The sequence below is a fragment of the Rhinatrema bivittatum genome, chromosome 1 (assembly GCF_901001135.1).
Source record: "Rhinatrema bivittatum chromosome 1, aRhiBiv1.1, whole genome shotgun sequence".
Classification (NCBI taxonomy): domain Eukaryota; kingdom Metazoa; phylum Chordata; class Amphibia; order Gymnophiona; family Rhinatrematidae; genus Rhinatrema; species Rhinatrema bivittatum.
In genome coordinates, this window is record NC_042615.1 from 276,950,795 (window position 1) to 276,966,703 (window position 15,909).

At 45.2% G+C, this 15,909-nt stretch overlaps 1 protein-coding gene across 2 annotated transcripts in view; it reads right to left on the reverse strand.

Annotated features, from left to right (window-relative positions):
- Positions 1–15,909, reverse strand: part of LOC115087724 (retinol dehydrogenase 11-like) — a 101,002-nt gene that overhangs the window by 16,375 nt on the left and 68,718 nt on the right. For both annotated transcript variants that reach the window (XM_029595249.1, XM_029595240.1), the window contains exon 5: positions 15,248–15,357. In XM_029595249.1, coding sequence (XP_029451109.1) covers positions 15,248–15,357 — 110 coding nt within the window. The remainder of the gene's footprint in view (positions 1–15,247; positions 15,358–15,909) is intronic.

A 15,909-nucleotide genomic window follows, 5' to 3' on the forward strand; every position in this document is an offset into this window, starting at 1 on the left:
TGGATGAAAGTTTGGTAGCTAGGATTCAATGCAAAGGAGTGCACAGCCTTAAATTTGGGATGCAGAAATTCAAAGGAACTTTTTGTGATGGGGGGTGGGGGGCAAAGACTAATGTTCACAGATGAGAGAAAGACCTTGGGGAGGTAGTGTCTGATGATTTGAAGGCGGTGAAGAAATATGAAAAGGCAGTGGTTAAGGTCAGAGGGATGCCCCCATAGAGAGAGGCATAATCAATAAAAGAAAGGAAGTGATAATGCCCCTATACAGGTCTTTGGAGAGTCCTCACCTAGAGTACCGAATCCAGTTTTAGAGACAATATCTCAAAAAGGATAGAGACAGGATGGAAGGCCTCCAAAATGGTGTGTGGTTTGAAAAACCTATGAAATGAGACTGAAAGGCCTAAATACATATACCCTGGAGAAAAGGAGAGACAGGGGAGATATGATATAACACTTTAAATACCTGAAAAGTATCAATCATGTACAAGAAACTCCAAGAGGGGAAGACTCAGGAGCAACATTAGAAAATATTTCCTCACAGAAAGGGTGGTTGGATGCATGGCATGACCTCCTGGAGGAAGTGGTGAAGACAAGAATGGTAATGGAGTTCAAAAGGGTGTGAGATAAACACAAATGATTCCTAATGAAGAAAAAAATAGCCCGTACAGGTGTAACATTTCTGTACTGGGTAACCTGCACAGATTGACAGTTACTGTTCCCCCCCCCCCCCCTCCCAAAACAAAAAGCTTGCTGGGCAGACTGAATGGACCACTGGGTCATTTTCTGGAATCATTTACTATGTTACTATGATTTAAGGGAACTCATGAGCCAACTTTGATTCATTTTCTTTCGTCCAGTCTTCCATCTTAGGAAGGTGGCTGAGGGTCCAGGTCAGAGTCCTCAGGCCTTCCAGGAGAAGGAAGATTTCTAGGGTCGAAGGAAGATCCTGAGAGTGAGAGAACCAAAAGAGAAGAAAAGAGGGAAAGGGGAATTAATCCTTGTATGTCACTGAAGATTTGCCTTTAGGTTTACAGAGTAGTTTCTGTTTGGGATCAGAGTAAGGACTACCAGAGTGGGGGATCTACTTTCAGAGTTAGGAAGAATCAGCAGAAATTCAGCTGTTGAGGAGTAGTTTTGGCTTGGTGGCTGGACAATAGAGATCTGCACACTAAAAAGCAGATTCCAAGAAGGGGAAACACTGGGAGGGCCACATTCTCTGTTGCTTTGGCGATCTGCTGGTTGCTCCCATGAACTACCACACTCACCTCCCCCAGCCGGGCTGGTCCTGCTGGTCTCCAATGTGCCAAATGCCACCAGCCAGCTTCATGGCAGAACGTTGCTCCTCAACATGGTGAGACCAGACAGCATGTGCCATGCCTTCCCCTACACATGCGCACGCACCATTTCCTGCTATTTAAAGAGACTATGGCAGGAAAGTCCCTGTGGCCCCTAGAGATGACATCACTAATGCTGCCCTATATAAGGGCATCTTCCCGGAAGCAACTTGCCTTAGCAACAGGTCCAGTTACTCTCTAGAAGTGTGTGTTGCTTCCCTGTGTTCTAGCCTGTCTTCAGTCTTCGTCCAGCTTATCTCCCTCTTCGTTGCCCACTTGTTCTTATACTTGACTGCCTGCCCTACCTATCCATCCCTCTTCTTCTCGTATGTACAGATACCCAGTTTTGACCTCAGATATGCCTGACCAATGCCTGGACCTCAGATACACTTGACCACTGCCTGCCTCTGACCATTGCCTAGACCTTGGATATACTTGACCACTGCCTGCCTCTGACCATTGCCTGGACATTGGATACACCTGATTGCCACCTGCCTACAACCCTAGCTAACTATGGACCTCCTTTCCCACATCCAGCAGAGACCCCACCTAAGCCCTGCTGACCCCGGCACCCAAAGGCTCAACCTGAGAGGAACGTGGGCTGGTATAGGTAAAGATCCTCATCAGTCTCTGCTTCACCTGGGTCTGCCTGCTGACAGTGAGAACCTACAGGGCTCCTCCCTGTAGCTGGAGCCAATCTCGCCTTGGCCCAAGGGTCCATAGGTGTAGCATTCTCCTAAGAGCACCTCAGAGATAGGGGGTAGTACAGGAAGAAAACCCCCAGTGTGTGAAGAATATATCTTTTTTGACTGTATATTGCCTTTTGTTTTTGCTGTACAGATTGTTCTATGCTCCAGGCTGTACCCTGATTTTATTCATCTGCATCAGTTATTCCAGTAAATATTTACATTTTTTAACAACATTACCTATCTAATTCCCTTGCTCTCCCCAATCCATAGTCAATTCCAGATTGCCCATAGCAGTTTACAACAAAATAAAATTATATTTCATAACATATAAATCATAAACAGTTTAAAAAGTTCAATAAGAATTACCAAATAAATAGTATTCAATTCAATTCAATAATAATAATATTCATTACCCAGCTAAGTCTCATCCTTTACTCTCACTAGGTAATGCTCCCGCTGTGCCACAATAACATTATGACAACATAACTATGTCAGCAGTGCTGGTAGCTTAGACAGTGGCAGCATGCCGTGAAACCCGCAGAAGGCAGAGATTGCAAAAGGTATTGGGAGTGTGGGAGGGTTAGGTTTGGGAAAGGGGGAGGGAGAGGGAGGAAAGCAGAGGAGGGCTCATTGGTGCTCATTGGTGCTCATTGGTGCTAGGGAGTGTGTGTGTGTGAGGGGGCTGGTCCCGGACCCTGAGCAGTTTTAGTGATAAAAAGGCTCTCAGAAGATTTTGGGGGCTATTTGGCTAAGTACAACCCTTCTTTTATATCAACTCCAGCATCAGTTACGGTCATTAGATAAAAACCTCCTTGAGGTTCCAACAGTTTAAAATCGCAAGACTAGAAATGACAAGGAAATGTGCTTTCTCAGTGGCAGGTCCTATACTTTGGAATTCCCTCTCAACCCCTCTTAGAACCATATCAAATCCAAAGGAATTTAAGAAAAAACTGAAAACATCTCTCTGTTGCACTGCTTTCAATTGAACACATACAGACTAAAATCACCATCCCACATATGCAATTTTTTTCCTCTGTATTACGTTGTACTGTATTTTTATTTGCCTTCTTTAACACATTAACATTATTTTACTTTTACTTTATTTAAATGTATTTTATCTTCAATGCCTATGTTTTTACCTTCTGAATTATATATGTGCAATCCATATTGTAAACCACTTAGACCATGCTATGTATCAGCGGTATATAATAAATAAATAAATAAGTGGAGCTGATTGGCAGAGAGGTTCCAGAGCAGCTATGGTTCTTCGGAACAGGACAGCGTACAAGATGCTGTGAAGATCACTTGCTCTAGCCACCTGGAACGCCTTATACGCAACTACAACAAAGTGAAGATGTTCCTTGCTGCGAGCGGTTGGTCCAGTTGCTAGGTTCCCGAGGACATACTGATTAGCTATATCGTACATGCCAAGCAACGCAGGGTATCCAGGAACATGGTTCACCTGGGCATTTTTCGCAAAGCTGGAAATGGGACGAGCAGAGAAGTACTTTGCAGTTAAAAGAGTGATGCTGGGCTGGGCAAGAGAGTCTGTGCCTCAACATGACACTTGGAGGCCATTAACCCATGACCTGATGTTGCTGTGGAGCATCATGCCCTCAGTAGCATCGAATGAGTTTGAGACTGCACTCTTTCAAGCCACGTTCGCGCTTGCATTCTTTGGCACCATGAGCCTCAGCAAATTCACTGCGCCATCGCGAAAGGCATTTCAGAAGCGTGGCCTGCTGTGGGAGGATATCAGCATCTAGAGCAGCATGCTACGCTTGACTTAGAGGCAGTCAAAAACTGATCAAGGAGCGCAAGGTCAAATCATCACTCTGGCAGCAGTCAAGGGTCTGTTGAACATGTCTGGTGATGGCTGTGATGTCATACTTAGCTTTGCGCTCAAGAATGAATGGCCTGTTCTTACTGCATCAGGATAAATCCTCCCTAAGCAGATACCAGTTCTCTGCAGTCTTCAAGAAAGTGCTGCAGAAAGTCAGGCTCCAGAGTGAATGTTTCAGCACTCACTCGTTCCGCATCGGAGCAGTATCTAGTGCAGCGACCGCTGGTCTGCCACAAGTGGCCATACAACAGATGGGCTGATGGAGGTCCAGGGCACGATGATGGCTTCCCTGCCTTTGCGGTAACCCGGGCACGCCCCGAGTCTTAAGTTTAATTTCACTTGCAGCTGCCATCCGTCATGGTTCTGCGTGGATTGTGGGCCACTCATTCAACCACACGTGTAGAAGGGATGTGAGCGGGAAATTCGGCCTCGACCTGGGGATGACTGAACAAGGCTGGACTATCAAATGGCTGGGCCAGAGGGGCATGTGTTGGCACCAGCACTGGCCCATGCTGCAGTCAAAGAGAACTCGTTGTGCACCGCCAGACCTCCTCATCATACACCTCAGCGGGAACAACCTGGGTAGTGGCGCTGGCCTCTCGCTGCTGTACACAATTAGAGATGAATTGAGCCACATCATCACAGCATAGCCATCTTCCAGAATATGCTGGTCAGAAATCACCATCCCAAGCCCAGCGGAAACTGCTGGGCTTGGGATGGTGGGGGAGATACTTCGCCAAATTAAACAGGCAGATAGCTAAGGTGCTGCAGCGCCATGGCAGTTATCACCTGAGGCACGGGTGGGTAGATGCGCACTGCACAGAATTGTATGCTCTGGACGAGTGCATTTATAGGAAACGATCTCTTTCTGCAATCCATGCAGAGGGTTTTCACAGGCATAGTGCAGGGGCCATAGCCATTTGGTATGGGGGGAGCCCATCCTGTGGTGCCAAGGGTTTATTCTCGACCCCCACATGATGGAATTCTGATGGCGGTGACGACTGAGTCCTGGAAGATTAATGTAATGATGAATGCTGCGTATAAAGCAGGGAGGTGCCGATAAAGATGAGAGAGGCCTAGGGGCCACCTCTTGGATATTGGCTGTCGAGGACGCATGTCGGGCTCGGAGAGTGGGCCTTGACAATTTTCGATGGCCTGGCACATCTGCAAGGGGCCCCGGCGGGGCCTGCTGTGTGGGGGACCAATGGGGGTCCCTCCGACAGCATCACTCTGCTGCTGGGTGGGGGTGGGCTCACCGGGAAAGCAACCCTCCCCTCTCGCCCCCTTTCAGATTCCGCTAGGAAGGTGGGGGGGGGGGGGGCAGAGCCATTGGCACCGCCCCTGCAGATAGTTATAGGATGGTGCCAAGTTTAGACGGGTCATCTAATTAACAGCTGCGGCTAATTTGCATCCCAGCGATGACTGAGGCTCTTCTTTGGGTCTGTGAGTAATTGCAGGGTGGACGACTCGGCTGGGCAGGGGCGGGATAGAATCCAGGGTGTTGGGGCTGCCTGATTAAAGGCTTTAAATGATCTGGCTCTCCCCCTTTCTGAGCTCTCAGCTGAAAAGGTATGTCCCTGTGAGGTATGTCCTTGTAAGGGCCAATCAGCAGATCAACATCGTCTGAGGATTCTTTGTGCAGGGGAGGTGAAGTTAGCTCTAACTTGGAAGTGCTGTTGTATGCAAGCTGCTCCATAAATGTGGAGCTCAGTTGGTACTGAGGGATGGCAGGCCAATTCTTTGGCTATTTTTATAAAAATTCATAAAACGTATCTTTTTACCACAGTACTTAATTCTTGAGGGAAGATTTTATTATAGTTATAATGCTTGATGGTTTAATACTGTGAAATTTCTTAAATAAATAAATAAATAAATAGTATTTTTATTATTTATTGCTATTTATATGGAGCAGGCACCTAACTTTAAAATTTAGATGCCTATACTTTTGAATTTTAAAATTTGATGGACTCAGTGGCTAAATTTAGATGCCTTAAATTACAACAAAGCTTCTAAATTAAGGTTCCTAAAATATGGGCAGAGTGAGGGCAGGGTAATGAATTTAGGTGCTCGGTGCTGATGTTGAGCTAAATAAGGCACCTTAATTTAAGTTGTGCTACTGAGCTGTGCTAATTTTAGGCACTTTAAGTTAAAGTTCCTAAAGTTTCATTTAAACACCTATATTCAGTTGAAAATAGACACCTTAATGAAACTAATTAAATCGCCTTAAATCAGGTAATTCTGAAAATCAGGCTTGTAATTTTTATATTTATTTATTGAGTTTTAGAATTGTTTTTTGCTGTGTCATTATCCAGTTTGTGCAATAATACTGGAAATATATCGAGGTGCATTAAAAAGAACATACCTATCATACTGTACTCTATGACTTCCCTGACTGCTTTTTTATAACTGAATCTTGCCTTGTAGATTCTGACACTGTCTTAAATCAATTATGGCCTGCTGGTTACCATCAATCAGCCCAGATCAAATCATCGTGGTGGTGGGCTTCTTTCTATCATCAAAAACCCACTGTCTCCTGTCCAAGTACATATTGAGCCCATCTGTCCATATGAAGTACTTTTGATCTCAACCACTCTTTTGAGTGTTTGCATTGCATACTGTCCATCAGGGTTACTACTGCATGACATTTCCTCTCTCACTGAAATTTTTTCTACCCTGTTTGTTGATTTAAGTAAAACGATTATCCTCGGTGATTTTAATTTACATCTTGATACTGTTCCCACACTACTCCCAACAGAAATCCTAATTGACTCCATGTCGGGAATGGGTTAGGATCAGCTCATCAACCATAAATGAAGTCACATCTTGAAACTACTATTTCTTAATCCCAATTTGGCCATCCTCTCCTCTGTGGTATTGAAATCTCAGATCATATCATGGTCTGATCATTATCTGATTTCACTCAATTGTTCATTACTCTCACCTAAAATATTTAAAACAGCATATCCATCAGAATTTCTCAGAAGGGGACACATTGACCCTGACCTTTTCAAAGTCTCACTCCTTCCCAGATTTCAGTCCTCTAAGTCTAATCATATTGAGACAGCAATGAGACCACAGCTGCAATGATTGAGGAAGTTGAACCATTAAAAACTAATCACACTAAAAGATACCACTATGCTCCTTTGCTTCTAATCTGAAGACCATATGTCCACTGACTTTGACAATATATTTATTTATTTAGCCATTTTATTATATACTGTCATTCCAAGTGAAGATCACAACTGTTTTATCATGACATAAATACTATAGGTACCAATTACATTCACTTGATGTGTTCATATATCATACATTTTAGATGAAAGACACATACATTGACTAAGGCAGACAGGGGATGGAGAGATATAAAGGGATGAGGAAGCACTTATAACAAAAGGTGCTAATAACAAAAGGTGCTGGAGGGATATAAAGAAGGGGGTTGAGAGAAGATGTTTCCGATATATTTATTTGGGTTGGGTTGGAAAGAAAGTGGTGATGACGAGTTCTTTAAATAGGATCATATTGAGTATGTCCATGTAGGAGCAAGTAATGATTTCTGAAGGTTAAGTTAGATTATAGGCATTTTGAACTAACCACATTTTGAGGTCATGTCTGAATTTCTTTGTTTCAGTAGTCAGACGAAGAGTCTCAGAGAGGGAGTTCCAAAGTGTAGGGCCTGCTATGGAGAACATCCGGTCTCTTATTTTTGTCAGATGAGTATTCTGTAATGACGGCACAGCTAGTAATCCTTTATTATGAGATCTTAGTGATCTCTGTGGCTTCTACGTTTGTAGTTCCACCCCTACCAGGCCAATGTTGTCAGAATGGAGAGAGGAATGTATTAATGTTAAGACTTTGTAATGGATTCGTGATTGTATGTGTAGCCAGTGCAGAGCTATCAGTGATTGCGAGATGTGATCAAATTTCCTGGATCCTGTTAGGAGTCTCGCTGCAGCATTTTGTAGTAATTATAGTTTTTTGTTTTTTAATTTTATTTTTATTCAGGTTTTAGAATATTATAACATTACATTATAAATTGGAATACAGGCATTTAAAGCAATTGCATAATTCTGTAATAACCACTACCCTGAAATAAATTGCCTGTTCTTATTATAGGAAATCCACAAGCTATTTATGGCAGAAATCAGGCAGTCCATCAGATATAAACTATACTGTTTATCCAAAAGAAAAGAGAGTACACTGAGTCTTAACTAAGTATATGCTTCTAACCGCTAATCTGTGCTAATTGGGGTGTGGGTGCTCAAGAACTTCTGGAGCTGAGATACTTCATAAAAAACATATTCTTTAGACTTTCGTAATAGGATAATTAGATTATTGCTATAGCATATGGAGTGGTTTCTGGAAAAACTGATGTGGGCGTCCCAGCTTGCAGTAAACAGCCGCTAGACCTATCGGTGGGAAGGTGTACCAAGATCGTATAACCTCCAGTATTAAAAGATTTGCACTGGCTACTGGTTAAGAGTCTCTTGCATTTTAAACTGCTAGTAATAATGCATAAATTACTGCACTCAGAGAATCAATGCACAATAATTAACAAATTTCAGAGGTATAAGTCTGCTTGTGCATTACAATCTGAAGAAATTGGTCAACTAAAATTCCTGTCGAGTCAGGAGTATAGATCAGAATTTATCCATACAAAAGCAATGACATATGCAGCTCCAGTGTTATGAAATTCTTTCCCTAAATAATTGAGAATGGAAAGAGACCTAAAAAACTTCAGAAAAGGTCTAAAAACTTTCTTCTTTCAAAAGGCATATGCTTGGTGATATGTAGATGTTTAGTTCTCTATTTTATTATACATTTATTGTGTGATTTATGTACACAAATATACGTTTATTTTAAATATGTTTTTTTTATGAATGTTTTAAGTGTTATCCATACTGAACAACTGCATAGGATGTAGCAGGCTATAAGATTTTTAAATAAATAAATAAATAAAATGAACAGAAACTTGGATATTTTGAAAGCCGATGGGGCCGAAATCTAATCCCACAAAGAAAAACTGAATATTTTACTTATCTAAGAATTTAACAAAACAAATAAACATCTAAAAAAGTTCTTTTACTCAGAAAAAATTAATTCATCTAGTAACAATCGTGCCAAGTTATTCAGTATCCACAACTCATCCCACCATCTGCTTGCCTGCTACCTCTGATTGCTGCAAACAAATAAAGCATTTCTTTGATAAAATATCAAAATATCTAGGACAGCTTTTCCCAACTTTCTATTCCTATAATTCCTGAAAACTCCAACCCCATTACACAATGGGATACTTTTTCCCCAGTTTCTGCTGATACCATTAAGTTAATTATATAAAAAATGAACACACCCACATGACTGCAAACTTCATGTTCTATTGCGATGCTAAACTATGTCAATGACGATATTTCCCAATACTTAACTACAATGGTCAACCTATTGCTTGCACCTGGAAAAATTGGAGAAATTACTTACCTGATAATTTCGTTTTCCTTAGTGTAGACAGATGGACTCAGGACCAATGGGTATAGTGTACTCCTGATAGCAGTTGGAGACGGATCAGATTTCAATCTGACGTCAGCCCTAGTACATATACCCCTGCAGGAAGTGCAGCTCTTCAGTATTCTCCTCAAAAAGCATTGTGGATATATGTGTGACTGACTAATTTGAATGACTTGTAACTTCATAACGTGCAGAACTTGATTAACTTTATAACTTGATTAACTTGAGTTGGTTGAATTTGGCTATAGCTGGAGACCGCCAGTGCCCTCAACCGGGAAACGTATCCTAGATGAAGGAAAGCATGGCTTAACCTTGAGTCACTCGAGCATTCCATGAGTAACGGCAGCTGTGGGTTGGATGCTGAGTCCATCTGTCTACACTAAGGAAAACAAAATTATCAGGTAAGTAATTTCTCCATTTCCTAGTGTGTAGCAGATGGACTCAGGACCAATGGGATGTATAAAAGCTACTCCTGAACCAGGTGGGAGGCTGCCCGTGATCCACTTAGTACTGCCCTTGCAAATGCTGTGTCCTCCCGAGCCTGAACATCCAGGCGGTAAAACCTGGAGAAGATGTGAAAGGAGGACCATGTCGCCGCCCTGCAAATCTCGGTGGGAGACAACATCTTGGTTTCTGCCCAGGACACTGCCTGGGCTCTAGTAGAATAGGCCTTGACTTGTAGAGGCGGCGGCTTGCCTGCTTCTACATAGGCTGCCTTGATAACTTCTTTGATCCTGCGGGCTATGGTTGCTTGCGAGGCTGCTTCCCCTTGCCTCTTCCTGCTGTGAAGGACCAATAGGTGGTCCGTTTTTCGTACGGGATCCGACATTTCCAGATATCTGGATAGGAGTCTGCCGATGTTGAGGTGGCATAGACTTCGGGCCTCTTCCGAATTCTTATGTTCATCTGGCAGTGGTAGTGAGATGGTTTGGTTGATATGGAAGTGAGACACCACTTTGGGGAGGAACGACGGGACTGTGCATAACTGGATGGTTCCCGGGGTGAGTCTGAGGAACGGCTCCCGGCAGGACAGTGCTTGTAGCTCGGATATATGACGGGCTGAACAAACTGCCAGCAGGAAGGCTGTCTTCAATGTTAGTAGGCGGAGCGACAGGCCACGGAGAGGTCTGAAAGAGGCTCCTGCTAAGAAATCCAGGACCAGGAACCAGCCACTTTAGAGGGGGTCGGATGAGCTTGACTCCTTTCAGGAAGTGTGAAAAATCCGGGTGAGAGGCTATAGTGTTGCCCTCGCGCTTGGTTCTGTAGCATCACAATGTAGGAATTCCAAGATTGCCGGAATTTTGACTGAGCGTGGTATGTCGTCGTGGTCCTGGCACCAGGCTTCGAATATTCTCCAAATCCTTATGTATGTTACAGATGTAGAGAACTTGTGTGCTCGGAGTAGGGTGTTGATTACAGCCCCCGAGATTCCACTCTTTCTCAGGTGAGCCCTCTCATGGCCAGACCGTAAGAGAGAATTGAGCTGGATCCTTGTGGAGGATCGGCCCTTGTTGGAGCAGGTCTCTGTGTGGAGGTAGTGGTAGGGGAGTCCCTGTCAGTAGTCTTCGCATGTCTGCGTACCACGGTCTTCTTGGCCAGTCCGGGGCCACAAGAAGTACTGGTCCCCTGTGTAGTCCAATCTTGTGAATGATTGCGCCTAGTAGGGGCCACGGCGGGAAGGCATACAACAGAGTCCCCTGTGGCCAGGTCTGTACCAGGGTGTCAATCCCCTGGGACTGAGGTTCCCGCCTGTGGCTGAAGTAACTGGGCACTTGGGCGTTGGACCAGTTTGCCAGAAGGTCCATAGTTGGTGTTCCCCAACGGTTCACTATCAGTTGGAATGCTGTGGTCGATAGTTTCCATTCTCCTGGGTCTAGACTTTCTCTGTTGAGGTAATCTGCCGTGATGTTGTCTTTCCCGGCGATGTAGACGGCCGAGATCTCCTGGAGATTCCTTTCCGCCCACGGGGGTCTATTTCCAGAGACACTTGTTGGCTTCTGGTTACTCCCTGACGGTTGATGTGGCATTGTCCGACAAAGCTCTGACCGCTTTGTTTCGGAGTCTGTGCCCGAACCGTAAGGAGGCTAATCTGACTGCCCGGGCTTCCAGGCGATTGATGTTCCATCCCAACTCTTCTGCGTTCCACTGCCCTTGGGCGGTTAGCTCCTCGCAGTGTGCACCCCACCCTCGTAGGCTGGGATCCATGGTGAGCAAGATCCAGGTTGGTGAGGATAGTCTTGTTCCCTGGCTCAGGTGGTCGTCTTGTAGCCACCATCATATTTGGGTCTGAACTCTGCCCGGGAGCTGTAGACGTACAGTGTAGTTCTGGGAGAGTGGATTCCATCGCGATAGGAGGGAGTGCTGTAGGGGTCTCATGTGAGCTTGTGCCCATGGTACTACCTCCAGGGTGGATGCCATGAGACCGAGGACTTGTAGGTAATCCCATGCTGTGGGGCGAGGTTCGCTCAGCAGGGTTTGCAACTATTTCCTCAGTTTTGATCTCCTTGTCGGTGTTAGGATGACCTTGTCTTCTTTGGTGTCGAATCGGACTCCTAAGTATTCTAGAGACTGTGAGGGTTGCAGACCGCTCTTGTTTGTGTTGACCCCCCATCCGAGGCTCTCCAGTAGAGTTTTGACTGTTGGTTGCCTGGTGGCTTTCCTCTGAGGATTTTGCCCTGATCAGCCAGTCATCTAGGTAAGGGTGTACGAGGATCCCTTCCTTCCTCAGTGTTGCCGCCACCATCACTACGATCTTGGTGAATGTCCGGGGTGCTGTGGCTAACCCGAAGGGTAGTGCCCGGAACTGGTAGTGACGGTCCAGGATGTTGAAGCGTAGGAAGCGCTGATGATCTTGATGGATCGGAATGTGTAGGTATGCTTCCGACAGATCCAGGGATGTGAGAAACTCTCCCGGTTGTATCGCCCTTATTACAGAGCGTAGGGTTTCCATGCGGAAGCGGGGAATCCTCACATGGCGGTTGACCGACTTGAGGTCCAGGATGGGTCTGAACGTACCCTCTTTCTTGGGGACGATAAAGTAAATGGAATAATGCCCAGTATTTATTTGTTGTGACGGCACTGGGCATTATGGCCTCAAGGGCCAGTAATCTTGTCAGCGTAGCTTCCACTGCCGCCCTCTTGGAGGGGTCGTGACAGGGGGATTCCACTAACTTGTCCGGAGGGGTTTGGAGGAAATCCAGGTAGTACCCCTCTCGAATGATGATTAGGACTCACTTGTCCGACGTTATCTCGACCCATCTTTGGTAGAATAGGGCAAGTCTGCCCCCTATAGCTTCTTCCTTTGGACAGGTCGGCTGATTCTCATTGTGGGGTGCGGCTGGGGCCTGGACCCGATCTGGTTCCCCTTTTGTTGTGCTTGTTCCGAAAGGACTGGTTCCTGCCTGTAGGACGAGACGCTTGATAAGTGTTTCTGTATGGATTGAAGCGCTGTGTACCCCTGCCCCTGGAGGATCAGGGGAAAGGTCGCTGGTTTCTCTTATTCCTGTCCTCCGGTAACTGCAGCAGTGGGGATTCGCCCATTTGTCAGCCAGTTTCTCTAGTTCGCTGCCGAACAGGAGGGATCCCTTGAAGGACATCCTTGTGAGCCTTGATTTGGAAGACGCGTCGGCCGACCAGCTTCGGAGCCAGAGTTGCCTCCTGGCTGCCACAGCTGATGACACTCCTCTAGCTGCGGTGCGCACCAGATCGGAAGCCGCATTAGCGAGGAATGATACTGCTGGCTCCATGGCTTCCCCAGGAGTGTTGCTCCTGGTCTGTGATAGGCAGGCACGTGTTACCACGGTGCAGCAGGCCGCTATTTTCCTATAAAGCTATCCTTACTGCACCATGAAATTGCTTTTAGACTTGAAAAACTATTAAAAAGTTGCTGACATGGCAGAATTTGCTGAAATACTAGAATGTGGTCTAGAAGTTGAAAAGTATGCCTAAATTCAGCTTTAGTTTCGTCCTGCCTTCTGGGCTCAATTTACAAAAATCACATGACTTACAAGAATCCCAGCCCTATTAACATATGAGATAAACCTTATAATGCAAACCAACTAGGAAAATTCAATTACATTGGCTACCCATCAAATGGAGAGCCTTTTACAAAGTTGCCAATTTAATACATAAAATGATTTACGATGACCTGAATTGTTGGCTTAGTTCTGTTCTAAGAATATATATACCCTCCCAGGATATTAAGATCTGGAGGGAAATGACTCCTGGAATTCCTGTCAGTAAAACTAGCTCAGCTGGACATAAAGGATAGACCTTTTTCGGTAGTAGGACCTGACAGCATCAGAACAATTGAAAATACCATTACCTTTAAGAAAGCTCTAAAGACATATTTGAACAGTCTTGAACAGTCAATATAGTCATTATTGGACAATGATTAACTTATCAAATGTCCATCATAGTATGGCTGCTTGTCTAATAAATGTCTATAAATGCTGTAGATATATTATTGCAGATTAGTGATTAGTTCACTAAACTGCTTTTGTAGTTATATTTGTTTTTGTTTTGTATACATGTTTTACTATTTTATGCATGTACTATTGTAATCTGCCTTGAAATATTTATTATGAAAGTATAGACTATACCTTTTTAATAAATTCAAATTTAAATGTTATGCAGACAAACTAGCTCATTAGTGAGTCAATTGAAGGTGATAATCTATTTAATTTATTGTGTCAACAATGCTCTGAGAGACTGCTTCTGAATTTCCTTACACTCTCCTTGAATAGTCCATACTTTATCTAAATATTTTTCTTAAAGCTGCTGGTATTAAGGGGCGGATTTTAAGAGCCCTGCTCGCGTAAATCCGCCTGGATTTACGCGAGCAGGGCTTGCGCGCCGGTGCGCCTATTTTACATAGGCCTGCCGGTGTGCGCAGAGCCCCGGGACTCGTGTAAGTCCCGGGGTTTTCCGAGGGGGGCGTGTCGGGGCGTGTTGGGGGCGGGGCCGAGCAGTGCACCGTTTTCGGGGCAGGACGCAGCATTTTGGGGCGGGCCCGGGGGCGTGGTTTCGGCCCGGGGCGGTCCGGGGCGTGGCCGCACCCTCCGGAACCGCCCCCGGGTTGTGTCTAGGCGCGCCAGCGGCCCGCTGGCACGTGGGGATTTACTTCTCCCTCTGGGAGGCGTAAATCCCCCAACAAAGGTAGGGGGGGGGTTTAGACAGGGCCGGGGGGGTGGGTTAGGTAGAGGAAGGGAGGGGAAGGTGAGGGGAGGGCGTTAGTGAATTCCCTCCAAGGCCGCTCCGATTTCGGAGCGGCCTCGGAGGGAACGGAGGAAGGCTGCGCGGCTCGGCGCGCACCGTCTACACGAAATCGGTAGCCTTGCGCGCGCCGATCCAGGATTTTAGCAGATACGCGCGGCTACGCGCGTATCTACTAAAATCCAGCGTACTTTTGTTTGCGCCTGATGCGCCTACAAAAGTATGCGAGGCGCCCTTTTTGAAAATCTACCCCTAAGTGTTTATTTTGATGACCTACAACAGGATCTCCAGACTACATTTCCCAGCAGGCTTGTGTTTCCTGTTCCTTCTGGCTTTACAATCCACTAGCCAATTTTGACTCTTTCTTCCTGCCTTAAAGCAATGTTCTCTCTGGAACTCCCTTTAGAGCTCCTTCTGTCGTCTGTACAGTCTGACTGGGCTGGCTCTTCAGGCTGCTTCTGCCCGTATGAAACTTCTGTTTCATCATAATAGCATTTTGCACTGTGGAAATACCAGATGTCAGCATACTTCCTGCAGATCCATACAATATTACAATTTAGAGGGAATACCTGATTTCTTCAGACCTGTATGATTGCCCAATCATCTATCCTAAAGACACTTCCTGCGGCCCACCACACATCCCCCTAACTACTCCCAATTGTTGATCACCTTGAAGAAGAAGAATCCCAAGAAATGAAAGAGGGCACGGAAAACCCATCCGTAATAGCGCATCACCTCCGTCCTCACAATCCCAGGATGCACAGAATTTGCGGTTACACCTGCAACAAATGAATAAAGAAGAGATAACCCTGGACAAAGCAAGGATGCATTCAGACAATTAACAAGTCTAGAATTGCATGGCAACTTCAAAAAGCACATTTTATAATAGTCAATGAAGAGACCAATCATTGGTCTTTTCACCTGGAATGAACTGAATAAATTAATACTAATATGCCAAGAGCTTTCAGCCCAGTGGTAAGTAAAGGGAATAGTTGTAGAAATGTTACTGATAAGTGTCATTTTTTATTTTGCCTTTTAACATTCAAGCAGGCAGAGTCTCTGCAGCCTATACCACCTCATCTGAAGGCCTATTACAATTTGCAGCTTCTCCCCGACACAAAGCCTTGTAACTGTTTTTGTCTAGCTTCCATGCCTTCTTGTGTTTGAAGCTGCTTAGTTTTGAGAGAAAGGCAAATGACTGCAGACCACCTGCTACGCCTACCTTGCTGATGCGTATACCTTTGATATAGGACAGTGGTTCCCACACCTGTCCTGGAGGACCCCCCCAGCCAGTCAGGCCTTCAGGGTATCCACAATGAATATGCATGAAA